Source organism: Tachypleus tridentatus, chromosome 1 (assembly GCF_004210375.1).
Source record: "Tachypleus tridentatus isolate NWPU-2018 chromosome 1, ASM421037v1, whole genome shotgun sequence".
In the NCBI taxonomy this organism is placed as follows: Eukaryota; Metazoa; Arthropoda; class Merostomata; order Xiphosura; family Limulidae; genus Tachypleus; species Tachypleus tridentatus.
The window spans coordinates 127,188,076-127,216,051 of NC_134825.1; the positions used below are offsets into that span (position 1 = coordinate 127,188,076).

The following is a 27,976-nucleotide window of genomic DNA, read 5'->3' on the forward strand; positions in this document are numbered from 1 at the left end:
ATCTCAACACAGTTAACCCCTCTTGAATTCAAAGGCAATTGGGGATATACCTATTGAGGTTACATCTCATACTACTTTGAATTGATCACAAGGAGTTATTGTTGAGAAGGATTTGAAGAACATCCCTGAATCAGAAATTCTTTCTGGTTTCTCCACTCAAGAAGTTTCTGCAGTGAGGCATATCTCCACTCACAAAGATGGAATTACGATGCTGACCAATGTCCTCAATCTGACATTTACATCACCAAATCCACCTGTCACCATCAAGGCAGGTTATCTTCATTGCAGGGTACAGCCATACATTCCAAACCCTCTCCGATCTTTCTACTGTCAGCAGTTCTGTCACACAAAGACGTCATGTTGTGATTCCTTGATGTGTGCTCATTGAGATGGCAAGGATCATGATGCTTATGTGTGTGAAACAGGCCCTCATTGCATCAATTGCAATGGCTCTCACTTGTTTTACTTTCATTCTTGCTCTAAATGTTTGGAAGAGGTGCAGTGTTTGAAAACAGTTCATAACATTACTTATCCTGAGGCTTGAAAGTTGCTGTCAACCACTTCATCTCTGACATATGCTGCTGCACTTCCTTTTACAACTACAGTGGGAGTGAAGACAGATCTCTCTGTGCCTCCAAAAGAATCATTCTCAAACCAAATTAAAAGTCTAGTAACCTTCATGGCTCAAAAAGTTGACAAATCATTTTCGACACCCATCTCTGTCCTTCACATACATTCCAACAAATCCCAAGATCCATTTCCTTTGGTTCCAGGTACAGGCATTTCTTCAGATACATCTTCTTCTCCCACCCCAAGATGCAAAACAATCATTTGTTTATGCCCTCAATGCTAATACACTCACCTTTTGGCAGTTTTCCATGTACAGAAATGGCAGGCTATGTGATGGACAGGTGCATTCATGTTTATTTGGGTCATACCATCACTGTTTGTTCTCTCCACCTATCACCTGGAGAGACATACAATCAATCAGACCTGGATGCTGTCATTGAACAGTTGCCATCTCCCTTTTTAATCCTGGAGGACTTTAATAGACATTATCCCCTCTGGGGAAGTGCTGACATTGATAGGAGGGATTGCTCTGTAGAGCATATGCTCTCTGATCACAACATTTCTCTTTTCAATACTGGTTCTTTGATTTATTTTCATGCATCTAGCCAGTCCTTTATTGCTATTGATCTCTCAATTTGCTCCCCTTTACAGCAGTAACAGACTGTATTATACAAGCAGCTACTCAGCATATTCCTAAAACCTCAACACGTTTTCCACTATATCCTTGTCCGTGGTGGAATCCTGCCTGCCACATGGCATGGAAGGCTCAAAAACTTTCTCTAAGCCTGAGAAGCATCCCAGGATTCCTTCAAACTATGGTCCAGTTGCTCTGATGAGCTGTCTCTATAAGTCCTTAGAGAGGATGATTGATGCTCGTCTTGTTTTTTGTTCCTGAAATCAAACAACCTCCATTTGCCCACCCAGTGTGGGTTCAAATGACAGAGCTCCACCATGAACCACCTGATTCAACTTGAAATGTCAATCAGAGAAGCCTTTCTCAAATGACAATATCTTATATCCGTAATCTTTGACATTGAGAAGGCTTATGATACAACATGGAGATGTGGCATTTTGTGAGACCTCCATATATATGGGTTGCTTGGTCATTTGTCCATTTTTATTAAAAAGGAAATTCCAAGTTTGTGTGGGTTTGACACTTTCCCATTTTTTTCTGCAGGAACTTGGAGTCCCTCAGGGCTGTATTTTGAATGTCACACTTTTCAGTATAAAGATTAATGCCATCACTGAACATCTCCCTCTCACTGTTGCAAACGGGCTCTATATGTCGATGACTTTCGCATCTCAGTCAATCGTTGAACGTGAGGTATATTGAGTACCAGCTACAGAATCATTTACTGAAGTGGACCACAGCAAACAATTTTAACTTCTCTCTCGCTAACATCGTTTACATGCACATTTGGCTTGAACGGGGTGTCCACCCTGATCCTGAACTCCGTAAAGTTGTGTTGCCTGTGGCCCCTGAGACAAAGTTCTTGGGGTTTATCTTTGACCATAAGCTGACCTTTATCCCACACATCAAGCAGCTATGGGTCAAGTGTACAAGAACACTAAACATCCTCCATGACCTCTGTTCCACCACGTAGGGAGTAGATTGATGTTCTGTGCTAAAGATATGTTGTGCTCTTATTCGACTGAAACTTGACTATGGGTCCCTGGTCTATGGCTCTGCCAAAACATCTGCCTTAAAGATGCTGGACCCCATTCATCATGGACTTTGGCTCTGCATTGGGGCTCTCTGAACTTCCCCAGTTCAGAGCTTATACATAGTCTCATGAACCTTCTTTGTACTTCTGCCATTTGCAGTTGTCCTTACTATATGTTTCAAAACTTCATTCCTTACCAAAGCATCCCACCTGGGGTTGTGTTTTCTTTCTTCGATGGTCCATGCTTTTTCAGAACGGACAATCTGCCATTGCTCCTTTTGGTCTTCATAACCAGGCGCAGAAAGATAAATTGGGTCTGTCCTTGGGTAACATTGCTGTGTCGACTGATCAGCCCATCCCACCATGGCTTTTTACTTGTACCTAAATGTGACCTATCTTTAAGTCGTGAGAAAAGCAAGGCACTCCTGATTGTAAATAGTGTATTTTATTTGCTGACCATCTTTTGAACCATCCTTCTATTCCTATTTATACAGATAATTCGAAATCAGGTGTCTGTGTGGGCTCTGCCACTATTTGTTGTGGTTTGGTGGTTGTGTGCAGAATCCCCTTTACAGCTTCTGTGTTCACTGCTAAACTGTGTGCCATTTCTCTTTCCCTGGATCACATAGAAGCGAAGCAGTACTCAAACTGCACTATTTATACTAACTTTCTTAGTTCTCTACTGGCCCTGGAATTGCTTCACGTTAGTTCATACCCTGTTCTCGCTGTTATTCAAAACTAATTGGCCCATTTCCCTTTAACATCTACTTCTATTCAGATTTTCTGGATACTGGCCCACGTTGGTATTCACGGAATGAGCTTGCTGATACTGCAGCTAAATCTATCTGCTCTAGCACTATCACAGCTCGGCTTCGTGCCAGCTGGCAGTCGACTTGGAGTGAGCAGCATGAAAACAAGCTTTTCCAAATAAAACCCTATATTGGACTTTAGTCATCTTGCTTCCACAAGGATCGGTAAGAGGATGTTGTGCTAACTAGACTACACATTGGTCACAATTTTTTAACTCAATGTTTTCTTTTATGTGAAACTCTTGCACCAATGTGTAGTCTGCGTAACACTCAGTCACAATAAGTCAAATTTTACTTTCTTACTGTTGTTACAACCCTCAATGACGTCACTATTTTAAACGTGTTTTGTCCCAAGGTTTATCCATAATGTTAGACAGTGTTATTGGTGATGGTGACACTGTCCATTGTGGAAACGTTTTTTGTCTTTTAAATGTCATAAATCTTTTTAATGCCATTTAAGTTTTTAATTTATACATTGGACCTTTTTTAATGTGATTCCCTTTTAAGAATCACAGTTCATCTAGTTCTATTTGAAATTATAAAATGGCCATAACATTAAATAACTCGAAATCAGGACTGGAAAGTCCAACTTCAGGTGACTGATGGTGGTTTTTGAACCTGTTACCTGTTAGTCTTTCTAGCGAGTTATGATAATTACAATTATGCTACAAAAAGTCCTTTACAACTTGTATCACTAGTTTTTCTCTTAATGTTGTAGTCTAAAACATTGGTTTTATGCTCTTTCTGTTTTTTTAGACTTTATTTTGTTTTACCTTAATTTCCTTTTATGAACTTTACTAAATTTACTTTAGTTTTAACATTTTACCGGATGTTTGGCACAGATAGCCTAGCTGCTTTGTGCCATAAAACACCAAATCAACCAACCAACCAAAATGTCCTGGTTTTTCTGTACATTAGAAGTTGTGAATTTAACAATAATTATAAGTATACCACCCTTTTTTTCACAAATTATCTTAATTTTGATTGTTTCACAATGGAATCTACCAACATTTGACAGCCTCAACTGCACTTTTCTGCCTCTTTGTTGGTCAAGCTTGATTTTGCAATTTTTTTTTATTTATTTCAGTTAGCTAAGAAATGTGAGGTTAGGATATACTATGGGGTGAGTGTGGTACTACTTGTTCTGTCCTTTTTGACAAGCTGTATAATAGAACCTTCATATGAGTGCAGAGATGCCAACCATTATGACTTGAGCGTAATTATTATGATTTTGGTGTATACATTATGACTATATGCTCATACAGACAAATATCACAACTTGTTGCAACTCCCAAATTATTATATATTATATAGGCCTATATAATAAAGTGATAAATTGTTCCCCCATTGCTTGAAAGGGATGAAAAAAAACTTTCTAGTGAGATACAAATAAATTTTGATAATAAATAAAAGACATAGTGCAAATGGCTACTTGCAATAATCATGTTTGTGCTTGAAATAATAAAAAATATTTGTATCTCCGACATCTACCAATAGTTTGAGTGCGGTGCTTCCCCATACTGGGTACATGGGAGAATCCATAGTTACGTCATCAGTGCTAGTCAGCCAATCAGCGCTTGTGTAGATGGGTATTTCTCGTTTTCTAAGCGGCATAGAAACACCAATGCGATCGTTCATAAGACAGAAAAAGAAGCCTCGTTCACCAGATTGTCTTGTTTCTGGCGAATCTAAAAAGGACTAAAACTGTGAATCAAAAATTTAGGAAAGAGTATAGTGCAAAATATCTGATCATTGCATCAAAAGTCTGTGACAATCATGCGTTTTGTACAGTTTGTCACATTGATTTTTCTGTGGAGCATGGCAGGATAAACGATTGTTCCAAACATACAAAATTGACATTTCACCAACAAAAGGCTGAGGCGAATACAAAAACGAAGCAGATAAAGATATTTATTAGTAAGAATTCAGAATATGAAACTATAAATGCAGAAGTGATCTTCACACAATTCATCATTGCTCATAATTTACCCCTAGCTGTAGCCGATCATTGCAGGACATCTATTTAGAAAAATGTTCCCAGACTCTGATATAGCAAAAAAATATGGCTGTGCTAGAACCAAAACTACAGCCATTGTACAAATGTTGAGCTTTGAAAATGACAAAATGATTTCAAGCATACTTACTAACAGTGTTTACAGTTTAGCCACAGATGGATCCATAGACATTAATGACTCAAAACTGTATCCAGTGGTTGTACGATATCCTGACCCTTTGCTTGGAAAAATTGTTTGTTCTTTTTTGACAATGGTGGAATGTAAAGAAGCTTCAACAGGAGAGAATATTTTCTAGCTTTTGGACCACGAACTGACAAAGAGGAAAATTCCATTGGAAAACTGTCTTAGTTTTTCTTCAGACAATGCCTCAGTTATGTCTGGTATAGGTAAAGGTGTGATGGGACACATCTCAAGACGACAACCTAGCATTTACTTCAAGGGCTAGAGGAAAAGATGGAAAAAAGAGGCCTCATTCACCAGATTGTCTTGTTTCTGGCATATCTACAGCCATTGTATTCTCTGTTGGAGAATACTGTAATAAGAAAAAGGGTTGTATATTAAGGAATGAAATATATCAATAGATAAGAAAGGTGTATTTAGTGATAACCTCTTGTTTCAGTAAAAACTACAGTATCAGAAAGTATTGTATGAACTGTGTATTTTTTATATACTTTATATTCTTCATTATTATGCTTCAGGTTTTAAGTGTGTACACCTTTTAGGTCAAGCGATGTTTTTCTTTAACTGAACTAATTTACATTTAAATTTAGATTTGATAATTTGAGAGGTATAGTGTAATAACATGGGAATTCATGTGCAGATTAATGTTTAGAGAACTTAAAGATTTTTAGATAATTGTGAAAAATGTTTTAATTAGGTAAGAAAATACCTGCAAGTTTTTCAACTATTGATAATATCCATCTTCATGTTATTAAGTATTCAATTTGATTTGTATTTTGTTTTAGTTTTGTATATATTTTTTTTATTTACTCATTATCTGGAATTTGAAAGGATGTGAAAATGCTTATAAACCCTTGAAAAATGGAGGTTTTTTTAAGAACAGATTTCATTATATATCACAGAGAAGAAACAGAAAGTGTATTATAATCACCTAATTCTTTGGTGTTGTAACACTTGCAAAACAAGTACTGTTTATAAGTGTTTGTGTTTTAGTTTTCTTCAGTGCAGTAGACTTAATATTTAAATATTTCTGTATTTTTTGCTGATCAGAAAATATTTTATATTATTAATTAAATTTTGACATCAAGTATTTATGGAGGAAATGTTTTTCACGATAATGCTTTTTATTTTGAACAACCGTAAACAGTTTATCTATTATAACACATACTTAATTTCTTCAGAAGTTATTAGTTGGTATTTTAATGTATAAATATTATAAACTTTTAATTTGTGTGTAAATTTGATTATTCTGATTTATTGTTCATTTTCATAAGAAATGTTAATTATAGTAGTGCCATAAGGTTTTTTATTGCATATTTTAACACTTTTCCTGTCATAGGTCATTTTGTTGGTATTCCATAAAGATTGGTTTTTATGTAGACATAATTCATTTATTGAAAAATTAATCTAATGAAAATATAACAGATTTGTTGTATTATTGTATTTTTACATTTTTTCTTGATAGAAAGTAACTTGTCATTATTCACATGCATTTTGAGCTTCACATGTGATGCTTATATGAAGTTCTCTTCTAGTCTAATGTATTGAATCAATACAACCAGTTGCTATTGTGTCATTTACTAGCACCAGCTAAACATAAATGTACTTTGGCATTATGTCATGTGACTCGCATGCAATGCAAAGGACAGGATTAGGGTTAAGATGCATCATCAAATGCTACATATACTGCAGTATTGTCACTAATATACAGCCTGTCAGGTGGTTAGGGTGCTTAACTCTTAATCTTAGGGTTACAGGTTCAAATCCCCATCACACCAAACATACTCACTCTTTCAGGTGTGGGGGCATTATAATGTGATGGTTAATCCAACTATTCATGGGTAGAAGAGTAACTCAAGATTTGGTGGTGGGTGATGATGACTAGCTGCCTTTCCTTCAGTCTTACACTTCTAAATTAGGGACGGCTAGTGCAGAAAGCTCTCATGTAGCTGTGCACAAAATTCAAAACAAACAGTATTATACATAAATATTATTTGTGCTTGTTCAAAGATTGTTGGGTACAAGCTAAGAAAGTTCATACTGAAGATAAAAAAAGAATGTAGGAGGATCTGTTTGATTCATATAAAAATGTGACTGAGAAGTGGAACTGTATATTATTTATGTGAAATGAAGAGCTCAGTGTCGTAAAACAACTGAAGTAAGTTTTGAGAAAGAGAACTTGTATATGTAAAATATAATTTAAGTATTAATTTATATCATTGAAAGCTGAAACTGATATTAGCCCAGTTTTTTTAACTTCAGATGTACTTTTGTATTTGTAACACAGAAATAGAAGCAGTTAGTTTGTGTTTCATCTTAAGTTAAAATCTGTGACCTCAGTGATGAACCTATCGTACTTTCTTTGGAATATTTTAATTTCTTCTCTTTCATTTAACCAAAAAAAAAAAATAGTTAAGAGTAGCTTTTCCGTAAGGTACTTAGGAACCTATGTTTTAGGGTTGAATAAAATTAATTATATTTTTACAGAATGAAAGAGAGCAGAGCCATTCAGATGCAATGCCTCCTGAAGAATTTGGTTGTCGACCAAACTTGCAGCGTACGGAGTCCACCCAGAGTTGCCCAGGAAGCAGTGGAGGGCAATCAAGTGGAGTGCTACCTGATCTTCTTCCTAAGAATACTTCCACACCTCTACGGCAGACATCACAGCAGAGGCAGCAAGACACGAGTAATTCAGATGAGGTACAAAACTATATACATGTGTGTATTTGTTTTCATATTGATAAGAGTGATAACATTTCTTACATCAGTATAGTTAATTACACCGATACTTGATAAAAACATTTTAATACCAAGTAAGTATTTTGATATTGTTTATTAATGAATGAATATACATAATAATAATAATAATATTATGTTCTTGGTGTTTAACAGCTGTTGTTATTCTTTTTTCCCTGCCCCATTCATACGCCAGTAATCCTATAAATGTTGAAGGTATAAAATAAATCTCTCCTTGGAAAACTGATTCTCATGCTTTAAAGGTTTTACTTGATATCTTAGTCACAGTTCAAGTTTGAGTGGTTTTTGGTATTAGGTTTTGAGAATAGTAACTCCTCTTAAACTTCATAAATTTGTAGTTAAACACATGTCACAATTACAATGCATGTAGGATGCAAAAAAGTTTTGTATTGTATATTTTGCTGAACCAGTCAGGAGGTTAGGATCCAAACTTGAAATCAGTAAGAAAGATAAACAATGAACAAGTGTTTTTAACTACAATTTCATGAGGTAAAACTAATTAAGCATGTTGAGTTTTTTCATAATAGAGAAGTATACAAATTAAGTATCAAAATTAACTTTTCTTTCGCTAGACACCTGATCAGTCATTTAACCACACTTTTAGTTGGTTAATAAATAGTACCATGTGTTCATACCACCTGTGACTTGACCTGTGTATGATGTAACACAATACCTTCAACCAGAAAAGTGAATGACATGAGTCACATTTCACAAACATACAGACAACCTGGGATTTAAAAACAACTAGTGAAGAGCACTACATGTGTACACTAAAAGCTAGTACTAGTTTAAAACTGGGTAATATACATATTTTACTTCAATTACTGTTATGTTAGTTTTGATTTCTAACTGTACAAGTACTAAGATGAGACAGACAGTTAAAACTATTTTTTTGCTGACCTATTCATTGTTGGTTAAATTTTAAGCTACTTGTCTATTCTTTAAATTTCATAATGTGTGAATTGTGCTCTCTTGTTCTTGCTAAAAAGTGCAAAGAAAATAAGAATCAACATAACAATAACTAGTTTGAGATCTGAATACAGTAACTAGTGTACTAAGATAACCAACTGAAGCAGTTTTTTGATGAGAGTGTTTAGTCATTTTAAGACTTTCCCATGTTCTTTCTTGTCACAAGATATTGAAAAGAAATGGAATACGCTATTATATTAACTCATCTTAAATACAAAATTAGCAACTAAAACACCAAAAATAAGGAGAAGAATGGTGAAAAGAGTATCCTTCAATGTCAACAAATTGCTCAGTTGAGATGCCAAACTAATTTGAAGAAAAGACTACTTGGATGTTACACATAGTTGATTCTACTCTGTGAGGTAGAAACATGGATGCTGAAATGAAATGACAATTTGAAACATTTGAAATGGGGTATTATAAATGCAATGAATGAACAGAGTCAGCTGCATTGAAAGAAAAACTATTGAGGAAATACTGTAACATGAAGATAAAGACATAAGTAGGAAGCAGAAGATTCATTAATTTGGACATATGAGATCTGAGGGAAGGTTGGTAGATGTCCTGATGGATAAAATAAAAGGAGAGGCAGATGGAGACTTAATTAGTTCAAGGACAACAGAAAGTAGGTTGGGGATGAAAATTTAAAATTAGGAAAGTTGGTGCAGAGAGCAAGGAATGGAGAACCGTAGTCATGAACTCTCAGCTGAAGTTACCAGTTGTTTGCAGCGATTTTTAATGTTAAATTTCAGTGATTTTAAGGTTAATTTCTTATGATGTTTCTTAATTTGAAATTGCATTTTTTAAAACTGTTAAGTTATGTTGTACATTCTGTAGACAAATTGACTGAACATTTCTTTTCAACAGTATTATTTTAACTTTACAAGTAGAAAATTCCCGTTGATTTTCATCAAAAAACAATAGTAATGGAAAATGAAGCTTAACTAATTTAAGCTGTTTGTACATTTTTTTGCTCTAAGACTATGTAAATGGATTTTGTGAAATGAAAGTGTACTTCACAAATAAACTAGGTGTTATTACCAACATAATTTCTATAAAATGACATTTTTGTGTTTTGCATTAGAAAATTTAAGAATTCAGCTGTCTCCTCAAGTACAAACTTCTGAATGTAATTATGATCTCATTGTGTTATAATTCTAATAGCTATATACAATATAAATTAGATAATGATTTTTGAAAATTTAAGGTTTTTTTATTTGTAAATTCAACTAATTGCTACTGTCATGTGAATGAAGTAGTTATTTTTTATTTTTTCTGCATAACTGATAGGGGGTAACCAAAACACCTCTTTCTTTACAACAAAAACAACCTTCCTTCCTAATATTTGGGTTTGGAGCTGGAGGGTCAGGTCCATCTGCTTCTCCTCGACGTGAATCACACATCAACGTTAATGTGACACCAAACTCGTACGAGTCCTTGTCTGACACTCCAGAAATTCGCAAATACAAGAAAAGGTTTAATTCTGAAATTCTGTGTGCTGCACTTTGGGGTAAAATGTTCTTGTTACATACAGTAAATGGTTCTTATCAAAATTTCAACTAAAACAAGATTATGGTGCTGTAATATTAAATTGCAGCATGAGAAACATCTAGATGAAACATGCTATTTGTAAATTTAACTTTCCTTTACAGAAGTGCTAAAACTTACAATTACTTGTTTTTTTAAATCCAGTATCCATTAAAATTACTCCTAATTATTTCTTTCTTTGTTGTATAACATCACTGAAGCTAAAGAATTGTGATAAAAATTGTAAGATTTGTATAACTTTCAGCTGTAAACTTTTAAAAAAACTTAAGTATTTTGTGGAGAAGTTATTCCATGACAACTAACTAACTAATTATGGATTTGTATGTTTATATCATTTGTTACTGGTGGGATAATTTTTAATATTTTTGTAGTTTGTTACCATACACAATTTAAAGAATTGACCAACTAAATCTATCTAAAATACTTAGTAAATTGCAGCAATAACTGATGAGATTAATTGCAGTATTAAAGATATTTTTATTAATATCTTTTGTAACTTAAAAATTTATTTGTTTAAAAGAGCAGTAGGATTTTTTTGTTAAAGATGATTCATCATGCTCTTATGAGTTTTAGAACAGTCATCCTACTTGTGATTTTTTTAACTATTTTAAAATATTCTGTTATTAAGTTTTTTAACTTTTCTTTAATACTAATTTACATCATATATTCTGTGATCTCATTTATTGTTCTTTTATAGGAGTTAATCTACTAATAGGGACAGAAAATGGTTTAATGTTGTTGGATCGTAGTGGCCAAGGAAAAGTGTACAATTTAATCACAAGGAGGAAGTTTCAACAAATAGAAGTTTCAGAAGGACAAAACATTTTAGTGACTATTTCTGGGCGAAAATCCCGAGTTCGTGTTTATTATCTTTCCTGGCTCAAAAGCAAGATTCTTCCAATAGATAGGGTGAGTTAGATAATTTAATTTAAATTCCTGTTTCATAAAGAATATTTAGAAATTTAGGTCCCATAATAATTTCATGGTATTGCAGATTTAACAGTGCTTCAACAGGCCAGGCATCCAGGATTTGAGCTCTGCAGCAGACCTTAATATATAACATCATTCCAGAATGAGCTAAAACCCAATTTTTTTGCATTTTCAGGTTGAACTAAAATTCCACACAAAGTTTTATGAAAATAATTCACAGATTTAGTGACACTCTCACAAATTGTTGACTCCCATAGTATGCAGAAGTAAACTTAGTCTTTTTGTTGAACCATCCACCTTAGAAAATATACCTGTAGTGTTGTGTTGTTGACTTACCTTCTTAACTGTTTGGCTAAAATCAAGCAGAGTCTGTTGTGTTCTTGTCTTCAGCAAAGATATGAAGACCTTGACCTTGGCATTAGTGGGATAATTCTTATCACCTTGATCAATGGTACTTTACCACTTTCACTGCAACTCACTTACAGTAATGCTGGACAGATTATACTGTAGATTCGAGCTGAAACCCAGACTTCAATTAATGAAAATGCCATCTAGCTGTTTCAAAAGCTTATTCTTCAATCTTCTTTCACTTCTTAATCTTAAATTGCATTTTTAATATTTAATTTTATCATGAAAATGTTATGTTTCAGGTGCTTAGATGTATCTTGTGTAAGATTACATATGTATAATTTTTCGTGAACGGCATTATATATCCACATATGAAAAACACATTATCACATAAGTCAATTAGGAAATATTTTTAAGTGTTCCATTACTATTATATGTTGAAAGTTGAATTTTTATATATATATATATATATATAATTTCAACATGTTATGTATATGGCTTTACTGAGAGTTTCTGTTCCTGCTACTGTTGAAAGCTACATTAATGTACAATGAATATTGTTAATCTGGCTGTATATTTATATTACAATTACACTTTTGAAGTGATAATAAGTCTTTTTTTTTTGCAATTTTGGTAAAATTGCATGTTCTACCCACATGTATATTACTGTTATATAACCTCCTAAATTTATTACATTTCTCTATACTACTAGCCAAAGGAAATGTTTTAAGATAAAAGAAGGCCTCCTTTGTAACAATTTTCATTCTTATTATAAATTGTTTTAGAATGCTAAGAATTAAGAACCAATAATGTGTTGGAGTGATTTAATAAATTCATAAATAGTAATTTAATATGATTGAAGTGCTTGAAAAGTTAGTTGGAAGCATTAATAAGAATTGTGTAAATTGTGTATTAAGTTACACTTTTGACTATGTAGAATTCTCTAATGTTAAATTCATAAATGTGTATGAAAGTAACTTGAGTTTTCTTTAAATTACAGCAGCAGGAAAGAAGAAATGGATGGATAAATGTAGGTGATCTCCAGGGTGCTGTTCACTTTAAAATTGGTAAGTGATAAGTTTTTGATAAATAATGGTATGTTTTAACTTTCTGTAGCATCCACAAGTGACAAACTTTACTTTGAACATCAATTTGTTTGATAATGAAATTATTCCATTTCAGATAATGAGATATAATGTTGAAAACATTACAATGACAAAATCCAAAGTTGTTAAATTGTGTCATCAGATGTTGTTTTTTTCTGAAATCCAAAGTCTAATTTTTCTAATTCTTTTAATGATAATTTTTTATTTTTTATAAACATTTGCTCTGCATTTGGTCATTTGTTCTGTACAGCGTAATTATTAGTATTTGATTTTTATGTACTTTCATGTTTTGTGCATTCATTGGAAACTGTGCATGAAAATGTTAAATTATTATTTTGGTAGTCATAGCTATTATTTTGTGAGAAGTGAACATAAAAAATTATGTTTAACCTATTCTATGATTTGCCTGAGAAAAAATGGGCAACTCCCATATAGTTACTGTAATTTCCAGAGTAAATTCAGGCAAACCATTTGTGACTGTGATATATTACTATTTGTGCCTGTGAGATGGCACAGAAAATGCTGTTTGTGCAGATCTGTATCAGATTTATTCTGAAATGTAGCACTTACTGAGTATATTTTGTGCAGATGTATAATAACAGATCAATAAAGTAACTTTTGTTTCATTAATATGTAATTGTAGGCTATCAAAAAGTTAAATAAAAAACTAAAATTTTAACTCATTAAAAATCAAATATATACTATTATTTTAAAGCATAACTTTATTTTTTACCACATTATATGGATCTGAGTTTTATTATACTCTTTATTTTCTTATACCATGTTTATTTATGCTTGTATACCTTGTTATAATTATTTTTCTATCTCAAACTGTTAAACATATCCTTACTTGCTTAGTTGTTACATTATTATGAGACTATTCAAGTGTCATTTTATAAATTTCATGGTCATAATGTATTTGATGTTACATACCCATGATTTATACTAACCAGAAGTATGTTTACACTTTAGTTATAGAAATTAAAATGAAATGGTTATAAATGGGTATTTCATATAATATTGCAGTTTAAATGCTAAAAGCTAGTGAAGAATTAGAAACCAGTAGGCATAAAATTTGTGATTCTAATGTTTCTCAATGATGCTATTATATTTGTTTACATGTAATATATTACAGTGAAATGTTTAATTGTCCAGCACAGTTAATAAGTTCTTGTATTGTGGTATTGAATAAAATGCATGGTGTGCAATGACTTGTAGGAGAGAAAAGGTAGATGTGCAATGCTATTTTTGCATGCTTCCAATTTTGAATCTGAAATGGACCTGCAAAGAGGAAAACATTTACAAATTACAAATTATTTGTATAAAGTTTCATTTAGTTGAAGTGGCTGTTATAAAGAATTCTTGACTCTCTCATGCTGAGAATATCAATTATAGTGTTGTGTAGATATTTATTTGTTAGTATTTGGTGATAATCAATCTTGTGGTCATACCTCCAAAAATGTGTATTTGCTATGAAGACAAAGGAAGGAAGATATGTTTTTTAATGGTATAGATGTGTTTTTTTAATCATGTAGTTACTAACTTGACAAAAATATTATGTAAAAAAATTATAAATAAAGGAATGGGTTTGATTACAGCTGTGCTTATTTTACCTGTTTTCTCTTTCTTTGCATTGCTGTATTGTATTGGTTAAGAACTGTCTTTTGAACCCAGATGATAAGAGGAGATACAAAATCTACCTGGTAGTTCTAGGTGTGTTTCTTATTCTATTTTTATAATCTGACTTGGTGGTATTTTTCACACATTTATAAATACACATCTGTATTCAGTTTTATATCTAATAAATAAATTTAATGCTTTTTTTTTCTATTTTCAAGAATTAATGGAACTTTGTTTGACATAATTACATTTTGTCTAGGTATCTCTAAAGAATTAATTTAATCTAACTTAAAATAATTGACAATCCACTTTTTTATTTAAAACTTTCTACAAGTTATTTAACTTACAAAATTGTTCAGAAATATACTTTCAAGAAAATATTTTGTGGTAGTTTTATTTCCATTACCTTACCATGCTTTTTTTTTAATAATGATATTTTATTATTTGCCTTGTATTAAAAATTTTAAATTAATTAACTAGAAGGATATATTGATATTATTAAGGACTCATCTGAGCTTATTTTGGGATAAGTGATTTATGAAATTGGATGATGTTATTTTACTCTTGACTAAGTGAAATCATTAGTGAACACTGTAATGTGCTTTTTATAGTGTCACAAAACAGTTTGTATTCAATTTTACAAGAACATCTACATCAGTATGATGTGCAATATGTATGTTTAAATGGGAAAGCATTTAGTGTTATGAATGAGTACTGAAGTGTGACATTATGTACCACGTAATCACTGGTTTTCATTTGATTTACATGTAGGATTATGATTTCTTGCTTTAACACGTGAGAAACGGGTGGCTTCACATTGCACACTTACAATAGTCTATTAAAGAAGTTGTCAAAAAATATTAACATTAATATATATAAATTCTCATTCTTTAAATCCCTCACCTTGCTTTACTGTGTTAACTCCACATTCATTTCTTTACATTTTCTTTTCTGCTGCTCAAGTGGTATGGTCTATTCCTCATCACAGCTTTAAGGAGTGGGAAAATACGTTTCATATATGGAGTAACAATGGTAAACATCTCTCATTTTTTTAAGACTTGAGAGAGCAGCTTTCAATATGACTAAGTATTTTTGTTTAAACTTCTTACTTGCTTATAAAATAACAGCATGATTTCTGTTGAATTCTGAGATATCCATCTCTGTAGGAATTTTTTCTTTTATAACATTTGTAGAAAACTTGGCTGCTTTATTCATACTGAATATTTCAGTAATAACAAAAGGATTCTCAGATCTTTTATGAGTGTTTTTATTTTCTGTAAGAAAATATTTTTTTGAAACTTATATGATGTACTGAGAGGATATTGACTCGTATGCATTTCAAATGTACAAACATTTTAAAAACAGCTTAGTAAGGTGGGAGGAAAACTGAGTGAAGAAAATGGTGGGATTTGTTCAGTGCTTAAATATTATTGTTTAGTTTGTATACAAACCTAGATTCTAGATCATGTCTTGAAAATACCCCCATGATTTTAAGAGGTATTAAGACATGAGTATTTCAAGCATAATGCTAGAGACTCACTATGTTGTCTAATGTATTGTGTTCTACTGTTTGTGCTAATGAACATTTGTGAAGTTTCACTTTTCTTGATATACATAAATAGTTCAGGTATATTTAAAGTAATTATCAAATGCAAAGAGTAAAGATTTCTTAAATAAATCCAGGGTTAATAATCCTGTATTTAATATTACAATGAAGTTTTAAAACATATTTTAGTTTTCTTTAAACTCAACATTGTATTTAAATCTTAATGTTTATTAGTTTTCTATCTTAAAATAATGAAAGATGTGTTCTTTCAAAATGTTTTACTTCTGTGTGGAAAGAAGTAGAAATGTTATAAATAATTATATTCAGTTATTTTTCATCTGTGGTTAGTTTTTTAAAAGAAAAATATTTCTATCTGTGTTTATTTTAATTGGTGGTATGTGAGTGATGAATCCATCATAGATTTAATATTAAAGCTTAACAAATATGGTCATGTTGTTTAATCAAACTCTGCATTTCTTTAGTTTATTGAGGTAAAACCTGATAAATGTTAATTAGGAAGACTCCTGAATTATAAAAATTCTTTGTTTTTAATCATAAAATTTTCTTTACGTATTATATTTTTTAACTTTATATATTTTGTCAACCTTGCTATTTCCCCTCGAAAGTCATTTATACATTTCTTTGTTTAGTAACATATATTTGTACGATTTGATAAATAATCTATACAAAGAGAAATTAAAGCCTTATTGGTATTTTTGTGATAGCAAGTAAAGGATCTTTGGTTTAACCTTGCTGGTGTAAGTGTTTTTCACATACCTTCTGTCATGAGATTTGTTTCCAAGCATTTTGAAAATTATTTACTGTATTATAAGATTTGATTTTATTATTTGCTTTTCAATATATTCCTTAATTCTTCAGTGAGCAAATGTGCTTTTCTTCACTTGTATTTTGTTTTCATTTCAAGAGCAAAATTTTTTTAAAAATATTTTTGTTATCTGCCTATAAGGACTTATTTGCTAAATCTTTACTTTAGGAAAATGTTTGTTAAAGACTTCTAAAGATATCTGATGTTCTTGTATAGCTGTTGGATTTATGCTGTTTAGTTTATGGCCACTTGGTCAAACTTCCAGTGTTAACTCCAAAGCATTGCAAATAAATAGCAATAAAAAGTGAGTGAATACTGGTCTCTGTGTCTGAAAATGGACAGTAGCTAGTCTAAACTTGTGCAGTGTTTACAAAGAAAATATGAAGGTAATACACCACACAGCATGTGTTTAATTAAAGAGCCATGAAACAGTAGTTTATTTCATAAGTTTACAAAATATGTAGTCTATATATCAAATTATCAAAAAAATCAAAGTTTTACGTAAAGTAATTCACAAAAAAAAGCAGCTTTCACTTTTAAATTATCAGTATATAACATTGAAATAATAACTACCATTAATTATCCATAGAATTGTTTTGACAGAAATTTGATTTTAATTGTTAATTTCTTTTCTTCATCAAAATGTGAATTTCACTGAAGAATAGAGGATGAAGAGACCTAATCTATTCTTTAATTTACTATTTCTGCTGCAGAAGACTGGTTTTAGTAGATCTTATATAGTAGTGGAAGGTAAAGAGTTTGTTTAGTTTTAATATATAGTCTTTTTCTCACCACTTATAAGCTAAATAAATGTTGATTTACTTTTGCCAACTTTGAACATGAGATTTCTTCTTTGCAAGTACTGCAATTTACAGATTTTTTTTGAGATAGGATTTTCTTATTGAACATCATGCCTGATCATAAAGTGTTTGTGTATTTTTAGTAAAATATGAGCGAATCAAGTTTCTGGTCATAGCCTTACGAGACAGTATTGAGACTTATGCTTGGGCCCCAAAGCCTTACCACAAGTTCATGGCTTTCAAGTCTTTTTGTGATCTTGTTCACCGCCCCTTATTGGTGGATATGACCATTGAAGAATGTGTAAGACTGAAAGTTGTTTATGGATCAGCTGAAGGATTTCATGCAATAGATGTGGATTCTGGTGGGGTGTATGATGTTCACATTCCATCTCATGTAAGTCATATTTGTGAAGGTGTAATATGTTTTTGAAACCATAGCATCCATTATAACTGATGTTTAAGCAGAACTGTAGTCAGATCCATGTCATATATTGCATAAATAGGGGCTTATACACATCAAGGCTTTTAATGTACTTTTTTTTTTCAAGTAATATTATCAGTGACACATAATCTGGATCCAGAATATACTCACACTTAAGCTGGAATGCTTGCATGAATTGATCCAGCACCATTAATAGTTCTAAAATTCAGCATTGACAAAATACCAGTGGAAACTGAAACAAATGTGAGTAAGAATTGAGTTGAATTCTCAAATGTTTGCCTATTTGATTGATTTTTCTCCCGGTTTTGTACATCACATTAAGAATTATCAAAGTAAAAAAAAATGATTGTTACATATGATCAGTGATGTCGAGAAAACCCACTTGTAGAGAAAAACATATATGTAAAAACGGCTCATTTGGGTTGAGAAATTTTTTACGTACAGGAGCGAACGACGTTTCGACCTTCTTCAATCATCATGAACCTGACGATGACCGAAGTCGTTCTCTCCTCTCCGTAAAAAATGTTCTGAACCCAAACGAGCTGTTTTACATATATATTGTCACATATGTTAATTCATCTTAAATTCATTTAATTTGGCTGTATTCACATAAATAATAAAATATTACAGTTTTTGCCATCCCTAGAATGAAAGTCCTTTTATGTTTAGTTTTCCAATGAAAAGATTGTTTGTGTTTTGAGATATTTAATTTTTTTTTGTAAGTTTAATAATTCTCTCATAGTTTCATGTAATATTAGTGATTTGCTAAAGCTTTCTATTCTCAACACCAGTTGCAAAAGTAAAACTTTTTGAAAATTCTCTTTTTTATTTTAACCAAAAGAATTATAAAAGGGAAGAAAATATTAAAATTTGATAGTAGAAGAGAGATTAATATTTCTTTATTTGATAACTTTATGTGAATTAGACTTTCATAGTTTACATGGATAAAATTAGTATTTATAATGAATGAGTTTTATTCTTTTTATACCTGCTATGAAAGTACACCTTAAATTTTTTTTTTTCACATTTTTACAGGATATTTGGTGAGATTACGTTCACAGAACCATTTAATCTCTATTAGTGTCTAATCTTTATGCATTGTTTTTTTTGTTTTTTGGAATTTCTCACAAAGCTACTCGAGGGCTATCTGTGCTAGCTGTCCCTAATTTAGCAGTGTAAGACTAGAGGGAAGGCAGCTAGTCATCACCACCCACCGCCAACTCTTGGGCTACTCTTTTACCAACGAATAGTGGGATTGACCGTAACATTATACGCCCCCACGGCTGGGAGGGCGAGCATGTTTAGCGGGCGCGAACCCGCGACCCTCGGATTACGAGTCGCACGCCTTACGCGCTTGGCCATGCTAGGCCCAATCTGTATGCAAGTAATGTGAAAATGGTCTGCATGTGTTTGCTGATCATAGATATATGAGTATATTTTGGATATGTTTATATAAGTATTAATATATTTAGGTCTTTTTTTTTTTTAGCTCAGACATTTTGAATCTAAAATTCAAAAATTAAACCACATATTTAGCCATTGAAAAATGTCTGCCATAATTTTTGGTTTTCATATACAATGGAGAACTAGGTGTAAAGTCTTTCAAAACTTCTCTTTTTTGGAAGGTTCACCATTCCATAAATGAGCAAGTAATAATTATTAGTAATTTGTGGTTAGTTTCAGGATTTAATGTAAAATAACACTGCTCTTGGTCTGAGTAATGTGATATGATTCCAGTTTTAGTTTATTTACATTGCTGCCTTAAGGGTTTTCCTGTTGTTTGGGATTGGAATGGCTTCTAGATTTTAGCTTCTTTTAGTGGTTTCAGTAATAGGTGATCTAATTAGTATTTGATTGTTCAGAGACCTAAGTAATGTTGCATTGAAACTAAGCATGGAGCACTGGCCCATTAAAAAAAGAAACAAAAAACTGAAAAATATAAATTTAAGATTTCTTGATTTTTCTGAGTGTATTTAATGATTATTGGATATATTTCACAAACAGTATGAAAACTGCAACCAATACTGTAATACTCTTATCATGGTCTCACACAAGGACAGTGTCATAACAGTAGATGTGATTACATCTGCCTCCTGACCTTTATTTGCACGTATCATTCAAACTGGTTTTAAAGTGTATCATCACTTAACAAAATTTTTCAAGCACTCTTTTTTACAGTTCTAAAAATAACACTTTATAAAGTTTTTAACACCATTTAATTAATTGTTCTCTGGGTACAACAACATTTGGGTGCATTTCAACATTACTAGTGTACTTATGTGATCTGTCAGTGTGTAGCTAAACTCATTGAGGTCCTTTTCAGGAATACTGCAATTTTCATCATTTGTTCCAAGGGGTGTTTGGAATGCTTTTAGGAGGAAATGAAATGACACCTAAAATTTATACTACTACACCAGTCAAAAGTATATTTTGTGAAATTTGAAATACTGCCCATCATATTTTACTACAGTTTAAAAAGTAAATAAACAAGGCTATCCTTAACATAAGTATTTGTTATGTTTGCTTGTATTTGATACTATGTAACAGAATGCTAAATATCATAAGTATGCTTTTATGGTATGTATATGTATACTTATACAAATAATTTCCAAAGAACTATCTTTGTTTTTGTTTATTCTTTTTGTAAAAACAATAGTGTATGTTTATGTATAGGTAAATATGTTGTATGAAATTTATATCTAAATATAATGCTTTATGATATTTTAACTAAAGCACAGAACATGTTGTGAAGTATTGGTATCTTTTTTTCTTTTCTCTTTGTACTGTTTGTTAACCCTGTTGACATGGCTCACAGGTTATAAACCATGTAATGCTTATTGACTTGCATTTAAAATTTTATTGATTGACTGTTTGATGAATTTATGTCTATAAATTTGATATCAATTGTAAATTATAATTCAAATTTTAGCAGTGTACATTAATTAATTTCTTAATTTAAAAGTAAAATAAAATAAACAATGGTGTTTCAGTGGTAAAGTAAGTCTTGTCTGCTTAGTTTCATATTTTTTAAAACCCAAATACAGGTTACTTACTAAACTTGGTAATTTGGCATTGATATACAAATTTATGAAATTTTGATTATTATAATTGTATATATAAAATCTGGAAAAAAAAATTCATTTTACATCTTCCATTTGTGAAATTTGAGAAAGGTTAGCAACCTATGGCAGGCAGCAAATGAATACAAAGTTCTTAATTAGAAGAGATGATTTTTTGTTACACATCATTATAGTATGTATATAATATAGTATAACTGAAATGTGACTGTATTTTACAAAATTCTACTCCATTAAAACATGACCAAGATAGGTCACTTGGTAAGGCCTAAAGATCACTTTTATATTCTTCGATACAGTAACACGAGTCCATGTGCACTGCATGAGTTCAATTTCTGTAATATTAGCTAAACATGGCTGAAAGGTCAATGATAAAAGTTTTATATATATATATATGTGTGTGTGTGTGTGTGTGTGTGTGTGTGTAATGTTATGAGATTTTAAGCTATTTAGATTAAATATATGTGTTTTTATATTATAATTTGTAGTCATTCTAGAATGTTAAAAAAGTATAATTTTTATTTATTTCCTAAGTTTTATGGTGGATACAAAGTCAGTCAAATTGACCAAACCTATATGCAGATTCATTAGTGAAAATAACAGTAAAATATAAGGGTTTCTCTTAAGAAACATTTGATAATTATCTCAACATTATAAAAAAAAATTTCATATAAACTTTGAAAATTTTCTGATTTATAAAAGTATTTTTAATCTTAAAATCAAAATTACTTTGAATGTTGGGTGGTCAACATGCAAAAAGAAAAAAAGGTATGAGAAATACATTACTTTAAGTTTTAAAAACTAATATAAAAATCTGATATCTTGTATATGATAGCTCTAATGTTTACTGATAATCAGCAAAATCTCGTGAAGATATGCCTACTACTTTAATAGTTATAGTATGAAAACTGTAACAAGCACAATATGGTTAGGAGGTCTGTCCCAGGTATGGATCCTGTGCTAAAAGAGTTAATAAACTTATTCTTAGAATAGATGCACAAAACAAAGTTTTAAAAATTATACAAGTAAACTAGTTAATTGTTAAAATTACAACATTTTAAAAAATTTAACTTTAAAAAAACAAAACTCTGAAGGACTCGGCTAGTGTCATTAAAGCTTTTCTGATATTTGCAATATGACAGACAGCAGAGCTATTGAAAGATGTATAAATTATAATATCACAAACAGCACAGATAATGAGATATGATTTTGATCTCCCCTATACAAAATTTAAGGGACTTTTGCAACTTCAAAAGCTTTTATGGATATTCAGTATTATGGAACTTCAAAAAATTTATGCATACCCCCACGTACATTAATAGGTATTTGTGCACTGGTAAAAACTTCAAAACTATCACTTATATGTTAATCATAAAATAATTTGTGTAAAATATTACAAATAATACACTTCTGTAATTTCTAAAATTATAGAATGTGTATTTTTAAAACGCTCATAAATAAACTCAAATGACAGATAGAAGAGTATGCAAGTAAAAAAGAAAATTGTATTGTATCATAGTGCAATGGAACATGCAGAAGATGTCTGTATGGTTGAACTCATCAGTGAGAACTAAAATATATAAGCTTGGATATTAAATTTGTTAGGGACAAAAATATATATAAAAGTATTTTGTTTTCTAAATGTAAGTTTTTTTATACCATATTTTATCAAATGATTAGATGTAGTTAAAAAAAAACTTATCTTGTTGAATATATGTAAACTATAAATAACTTAACTGTATGTATGTAGTGATGTTAATGCTTTGTGAATGGCACTTTTTCGAGGGTTACAAATGTGGAACTAATTGAAAACAATGTTTTACCTTTCAGAACCAGGGGCCTATCATGCCCCAGATTATGGTAACACTGCCAAAGTCCAAAGGAATGCAGCTCCTATTGTGTTATGACAGTAAGTATGATGTAGTGGTTATGTCCTCTTTTAAGAAGGTTACAGATTTATAAGTTTTGTTTTAATTTTTCCTTAATTATGAATATATAATATTAAAAAATGGAAGCAAAAGAGCTATAAGTGATCAACACTTATGTAATATATAAATTGAAGCAATAATTAAAATAGTGTTTCATATTTACACATCTTTCACTTAAAAATGTGTTACATGTTATGTGTTTCAATGCATCTCTGTTAAAGACAAGATAGGAGTGCATCAAGACGCATCCAGTTTAATGTTTTTAATTGGAAGGTTTTCATGGCTTTTAATAAACATCTAATTATGTAAATATGAAACATCACATTTTATATTGTTTGACTGTTACAAATAAGATGCAAGTGTTTATAAAAACTTAAAGCAAAAAATGTTTAAGCAACCTGTTATATTACATAAGGTTAAAACAAATATTTAATCATCAAATCTGAGGAGATACACATACAACCTGAGGTACAAATATATAATAGAATCTCAAGGATAACGTCTTCCTTGGGACCACAGATGAGATCCTATATATATGTTTTGAAAACTAAAATGTTAATATAAACAAACTGTTACATTGAAACTAATCTAACTTAGGCCTCTGTCATGATAGAAACAAGCCAAAAAAGAATTAATCATTGTTTTTTACAAATACATTGTGAAAAAAGTCATTTGCCAATTAAACACTACATTGTTTTAATAATCAATTTAAATACAGCATCTAAAAATGAAATATTTAACAGTGTGATGTATAAAGTAAAGATTTTTAACGCAAATTTAAGTCAACTTAAGAAGAAGAAAGTCTGTGTTTTTAAGTGGTTTAATTAATTACATTACTGACAATAACAGGTATAAACATTTTTTCTTTCAGATGAAGGGGTTTATGTAAACACACGTGGAAAATTAAGCAAGAATATTGTTCTACAGTGGGGTGAAATGCCTACATCAGTGGGTATGCTGTTTGTTCTTTACATTTTACCCAAACCATTAAATGAGCAAGTATGCCCCCTATTCTTTACTGTTTTAAGCCACTTCTCATGTCTCCTCTATGCTTTTATTAATATAAAATTACCTATCGAGATAAGTACATTGTAGATGTTAAGCAGTAAATAGTTCTATGCTTAATGTCAAGTTAATTTGTACAAAATACTTGATAATTCACATGACTCTGAAATACACATCATAGAACAAAAAAAGTGTATTAGACAATAAAATAGAATTTCCCTAAATGGTTGTGATTTTTTTGGCTTCCTAACTAAGCCATAAAAAGGTTAACCCTGTTACTTTAGGAAATGTTAAAGTGTACATATGATCTTTTACAGTGTTACATTGAAGGTTTAATTAAGCTAGTTTATTAATTAATGTACATGAATAAACTTTGCTTCAAAACATAGTTAGTAAATCAAATTTTAATATTATATAAGTTTTATTAACTTAATTTTAATATTTAAATATTCTATTTCCACTAGTATGAGAATTTGCATCTGTTCTCTAAGTCTTCTCTAATTTATTTATCTCCTGTCTCTGATGAATGAAATTTAATGTACATTACTTACTATAATATAGATACTACTAAGACAAAGTCTATTTTTATAGCATTCAATCTTATTTGTTTACACAGCCATAAACTAGAAAATTAGACTTGCTTGTCATACCCACCTGTCTGTTGCCTTTTCTCTGATGTTATATGTTGTATCATTTATAACCAACAGAAAGGCCAAGTTTTAATATATCAACTAATGTATTATGTTGTTTTCAATACAGGGTATTGTCTATTTTATCTTCAGTTTGAAAGTTTCTGTTACAATGCTCAGATTGAGATTACAGAATTATTTAAGACCCTTATGTTATCATTAGAAACTCAGCTGAGTTATATTAATTATAGGGCATTGTTTACTTTGTGTTATCAGAATCACATAGTTCACAAAATGGCTTTTATGTATAGTTATAAATTTGTAGCATTGACAAACAATCATGAACAAATAAATGATTTCAAATTTATGAAGAGTATGGAGTGGTGGCTATGATAAATTTCTTGATATATTAGAAAATAAAGATGGGAGGCTATTATTTGAAATTTTTAGCCTGTAAGTATTTGTAGTGTTGACTATTTAGTTGTTAAATATTCTGAAACCCGTACAAAGGAAGACAGAAAACATAAAGCAGAGTATTTGGAGCACAGAGGATCACATGACACAGAGAAGTGAAGATTGAAAATTTATTTAAATATTTCATTTTGAAATTAAGAAATTGAAACTTAGGTAATTTAAAAATATGAATTATAAACTATGTTTTAATGCCACGTTTTAGACACATCGCTAATATAGTAGGTTACATTTTCAAAGTAATATGGTAAAAAGGTTGTGGTAAATTTACTTTGACCCCACCTGTATCCAAAATGTTAAACTCTAACCTTATTGTCATAATTTTAAGTATTTCACTGTATGAGGTGCCATTGATTTGTAATTGTGTTGTTGTAAAAAAATACTTAACATAAAAATAAGAGTGCTTTATGTAATATTAAAATTATGTTCAGACAGGTGGAAAATAAACTAAAATCTTAGTTTTTCAGACATTATTTCAACTCACCAAATATTTCTTTGCTTCTTGTGTTTTTTTTCAGTATTTATTATTATTATAAAAACAGGTTCCTGACTACACATCATGATGTGTTCTGTGGTGCTGACCCTTCTGATATATTTTTAATGCTTTTTCAATCTAAAATAATTTTTTTACAGTTAATATATATTTTCAAAGCAATTTGTGAAAATAATATAATTATTGTTTTGTTTTAAGCTTATTGACCAGTTGTTCTTTTATTCAGTTTGTTCAAAATCAAAGGCACAAAAAGCAAGGTAATATAAGGAAAGGCTTATCTTGTTAAACATTTTATCCAAATATCAACAAATTGTAGGTGAATTATTGTAAGAAATATAAGACTTTGTTATGACATGGTTGTTGTTTTAATACATACAGTACAATTTTATGCTATTAGTCTTGGACTATAATTGCATTTAAGTTGGCCATCAATTATTTCCCATTTACTGTTCATTTTATATTCAAGAACTATAATTTTTCAAGTTTTAACTATATTATTATAATTAATAGAAATTTATAATTTTTCTTGAACATGAGGAATGGGCCTCTTAACACTCTTCATCATTGTATAAATGTAATATGAATCACTGTTGTTGTATTTTCCTCATTTTATTTTTGTAAAGTAGATTTTTAAATGACATTGTTTTAATCACACTATTAATGTTATTAAACTATTATACTTTTGCGTAATAAAATGTAATGTTACATGAAGTTATTGTGTTCTGAAACGTGCATATCATATTTATGTTTACGTATTTGTTTAGTTTTTTTTTCATGTTTTACATGACATTAAGAGTGACAAACATAATTGTTATTGAAAAATGAAAATTCTGAGTGACCATACAGTTCATCACTAACATCAGAAGTCATTATGATATTGATCTGGTCACCAGTATAAACTGTTTGCATTTGTGTCTGGTTGTATTGTATCAAACTTATATAAATTAGTTTGATATTGTTTTGAGTAACCATGCACTTGTTTGTTCCAGTGTTTACTGTAAATAACAACCCACACAAAATGAATTAAATTGCTTATTTTCTGTGTACCTAGGGGAGTCTAGCATTAATTAGTGGAATTAATCGTAATGTACGTAATACTTTTTGTTTAAATATTTATACTTTTTTCTGTGCAACTTGTGTTACTAAAAACCCTGTAACCAACAATATAATGCACCAACAAGCAGTTTGTTGCATAAATAATTTGGAAACATGTTTTGAAACTATAAGATGGACACTATTGATAATTCTAGGGTTATTATAAACTTATATTATTGTTTTTAATGTTTAACTTATTTCTTTTTTCATCTTTAAAAGTTGTGTATAAAATATTGGGTGACCACTGTAGTCATTTTTTGAAGACTTCTAAATTTGAATAATAAAGCACAGTGTTTTACATTGACTTATAACTGATTCTTTAACTGTGACAGATGATTAAGGAACTATCATATTTGTTTTCTGGCAAAGGGAAGGTTAACTTTTGTGTCTGTGTAGTAGAACATTAGACTGTGTTGTTTATTTTACTGCATAATATTATATAAAGTAAAAGAGTTTGAACATTTGTTAACAGATGTTGACTCTAAACTTTTATTAGTATATGAAAAAAAAAGTAGTAATTATTTTTTTAGCTTATATTGGCACAGGCCAAGTCATGGGCTGGGGAAATAAAGCCATAGAAATTCGTAATGTAGAGACTGGGCATTTGGATGGTGTTTTTATGCATAAGAAGTCTCAACGACTTAAATTTTTATGTGAAAGAAATGATAAGGTGAGTCAAATTGTTTTTTCTTTATATTTTACTTTTTCTGTTATGGTTACACTAGTAACTTAATTTTAAGTAGTGTTTTACTTGAAGTATTATTGCCATAATGAATATACACATACTTGTGTTTAAGAGTAAAAAGGTTAGATTTATTAGGATGTGTGTATAGATCAGATTCCTAGGAGGATATACAAGTGATAATTTGGCACAGTTTTTTTGATACCTTCATTATTTATCATTCACTCTTATGTTTTGTCAGATTTTTCCCCTCATAGTGTGCATTTATGCTTTAATAATACTTGTCAATGAAACTTCAAATGAATTCAGACACATAGGCTCAAAATATTGCAATTTTTCTTAGATTGACAATATAAACAAAGACTTCAGTCTCTGATTAAAAATTGTGTGTTTGATAAATAAAAGCATGTTTTAACTATTTCCATACCATGAGGTGTAACTGATATCTGTCAGTTTTCTTTTCCTT

General features: G+C 30.7%; 1 protein-coding gene across 2 annotated transcripts in view; it reads left to right on the forward strand.

Annotated features, from left to right (window-relative positions):
* Positions 1–27,976, forward strand: part of LOC143223034 (serine/threonine-protein kinase mig-15-like) — a 134,513-nt gene that overhangs the window by 100,400 nt on the left and 6,137 nt on the right. For both annotated transcript variants that reach the window (XM_076450413.1, XM_076450419.1), the window contains 8 exons: positions 7,726–7,938; positions 10,255–10,474; positions 11,210–11,421; positions 12,791–12,857; positions 17,832–18,082; positions 23,038–23,116; positions 24,007–24,087; positions 27,359–27,498. In XM_076450413.1, the coding sequence (XP_076306528.1) occupies positions 7,726–7,938; positions 10,255–10,474; positions 11,210–11,421; positions 12,791–12,857; positions 17,832–18,082; positions 23,038–23,116; positions 24,007–24,087; positions 27,359–27,498 (1,263 nt within the window). The remainder of the gene's footprint in view (positions 1–7,725; positions 7,939–10,254; positions 10,475–11,209; positions 11,422–12,790; positions 12,858–17,831; positions 18,083–23,037; positions 23,117–24,006; positions 24,088–27,358; positions 27,499–27,976) is intronic.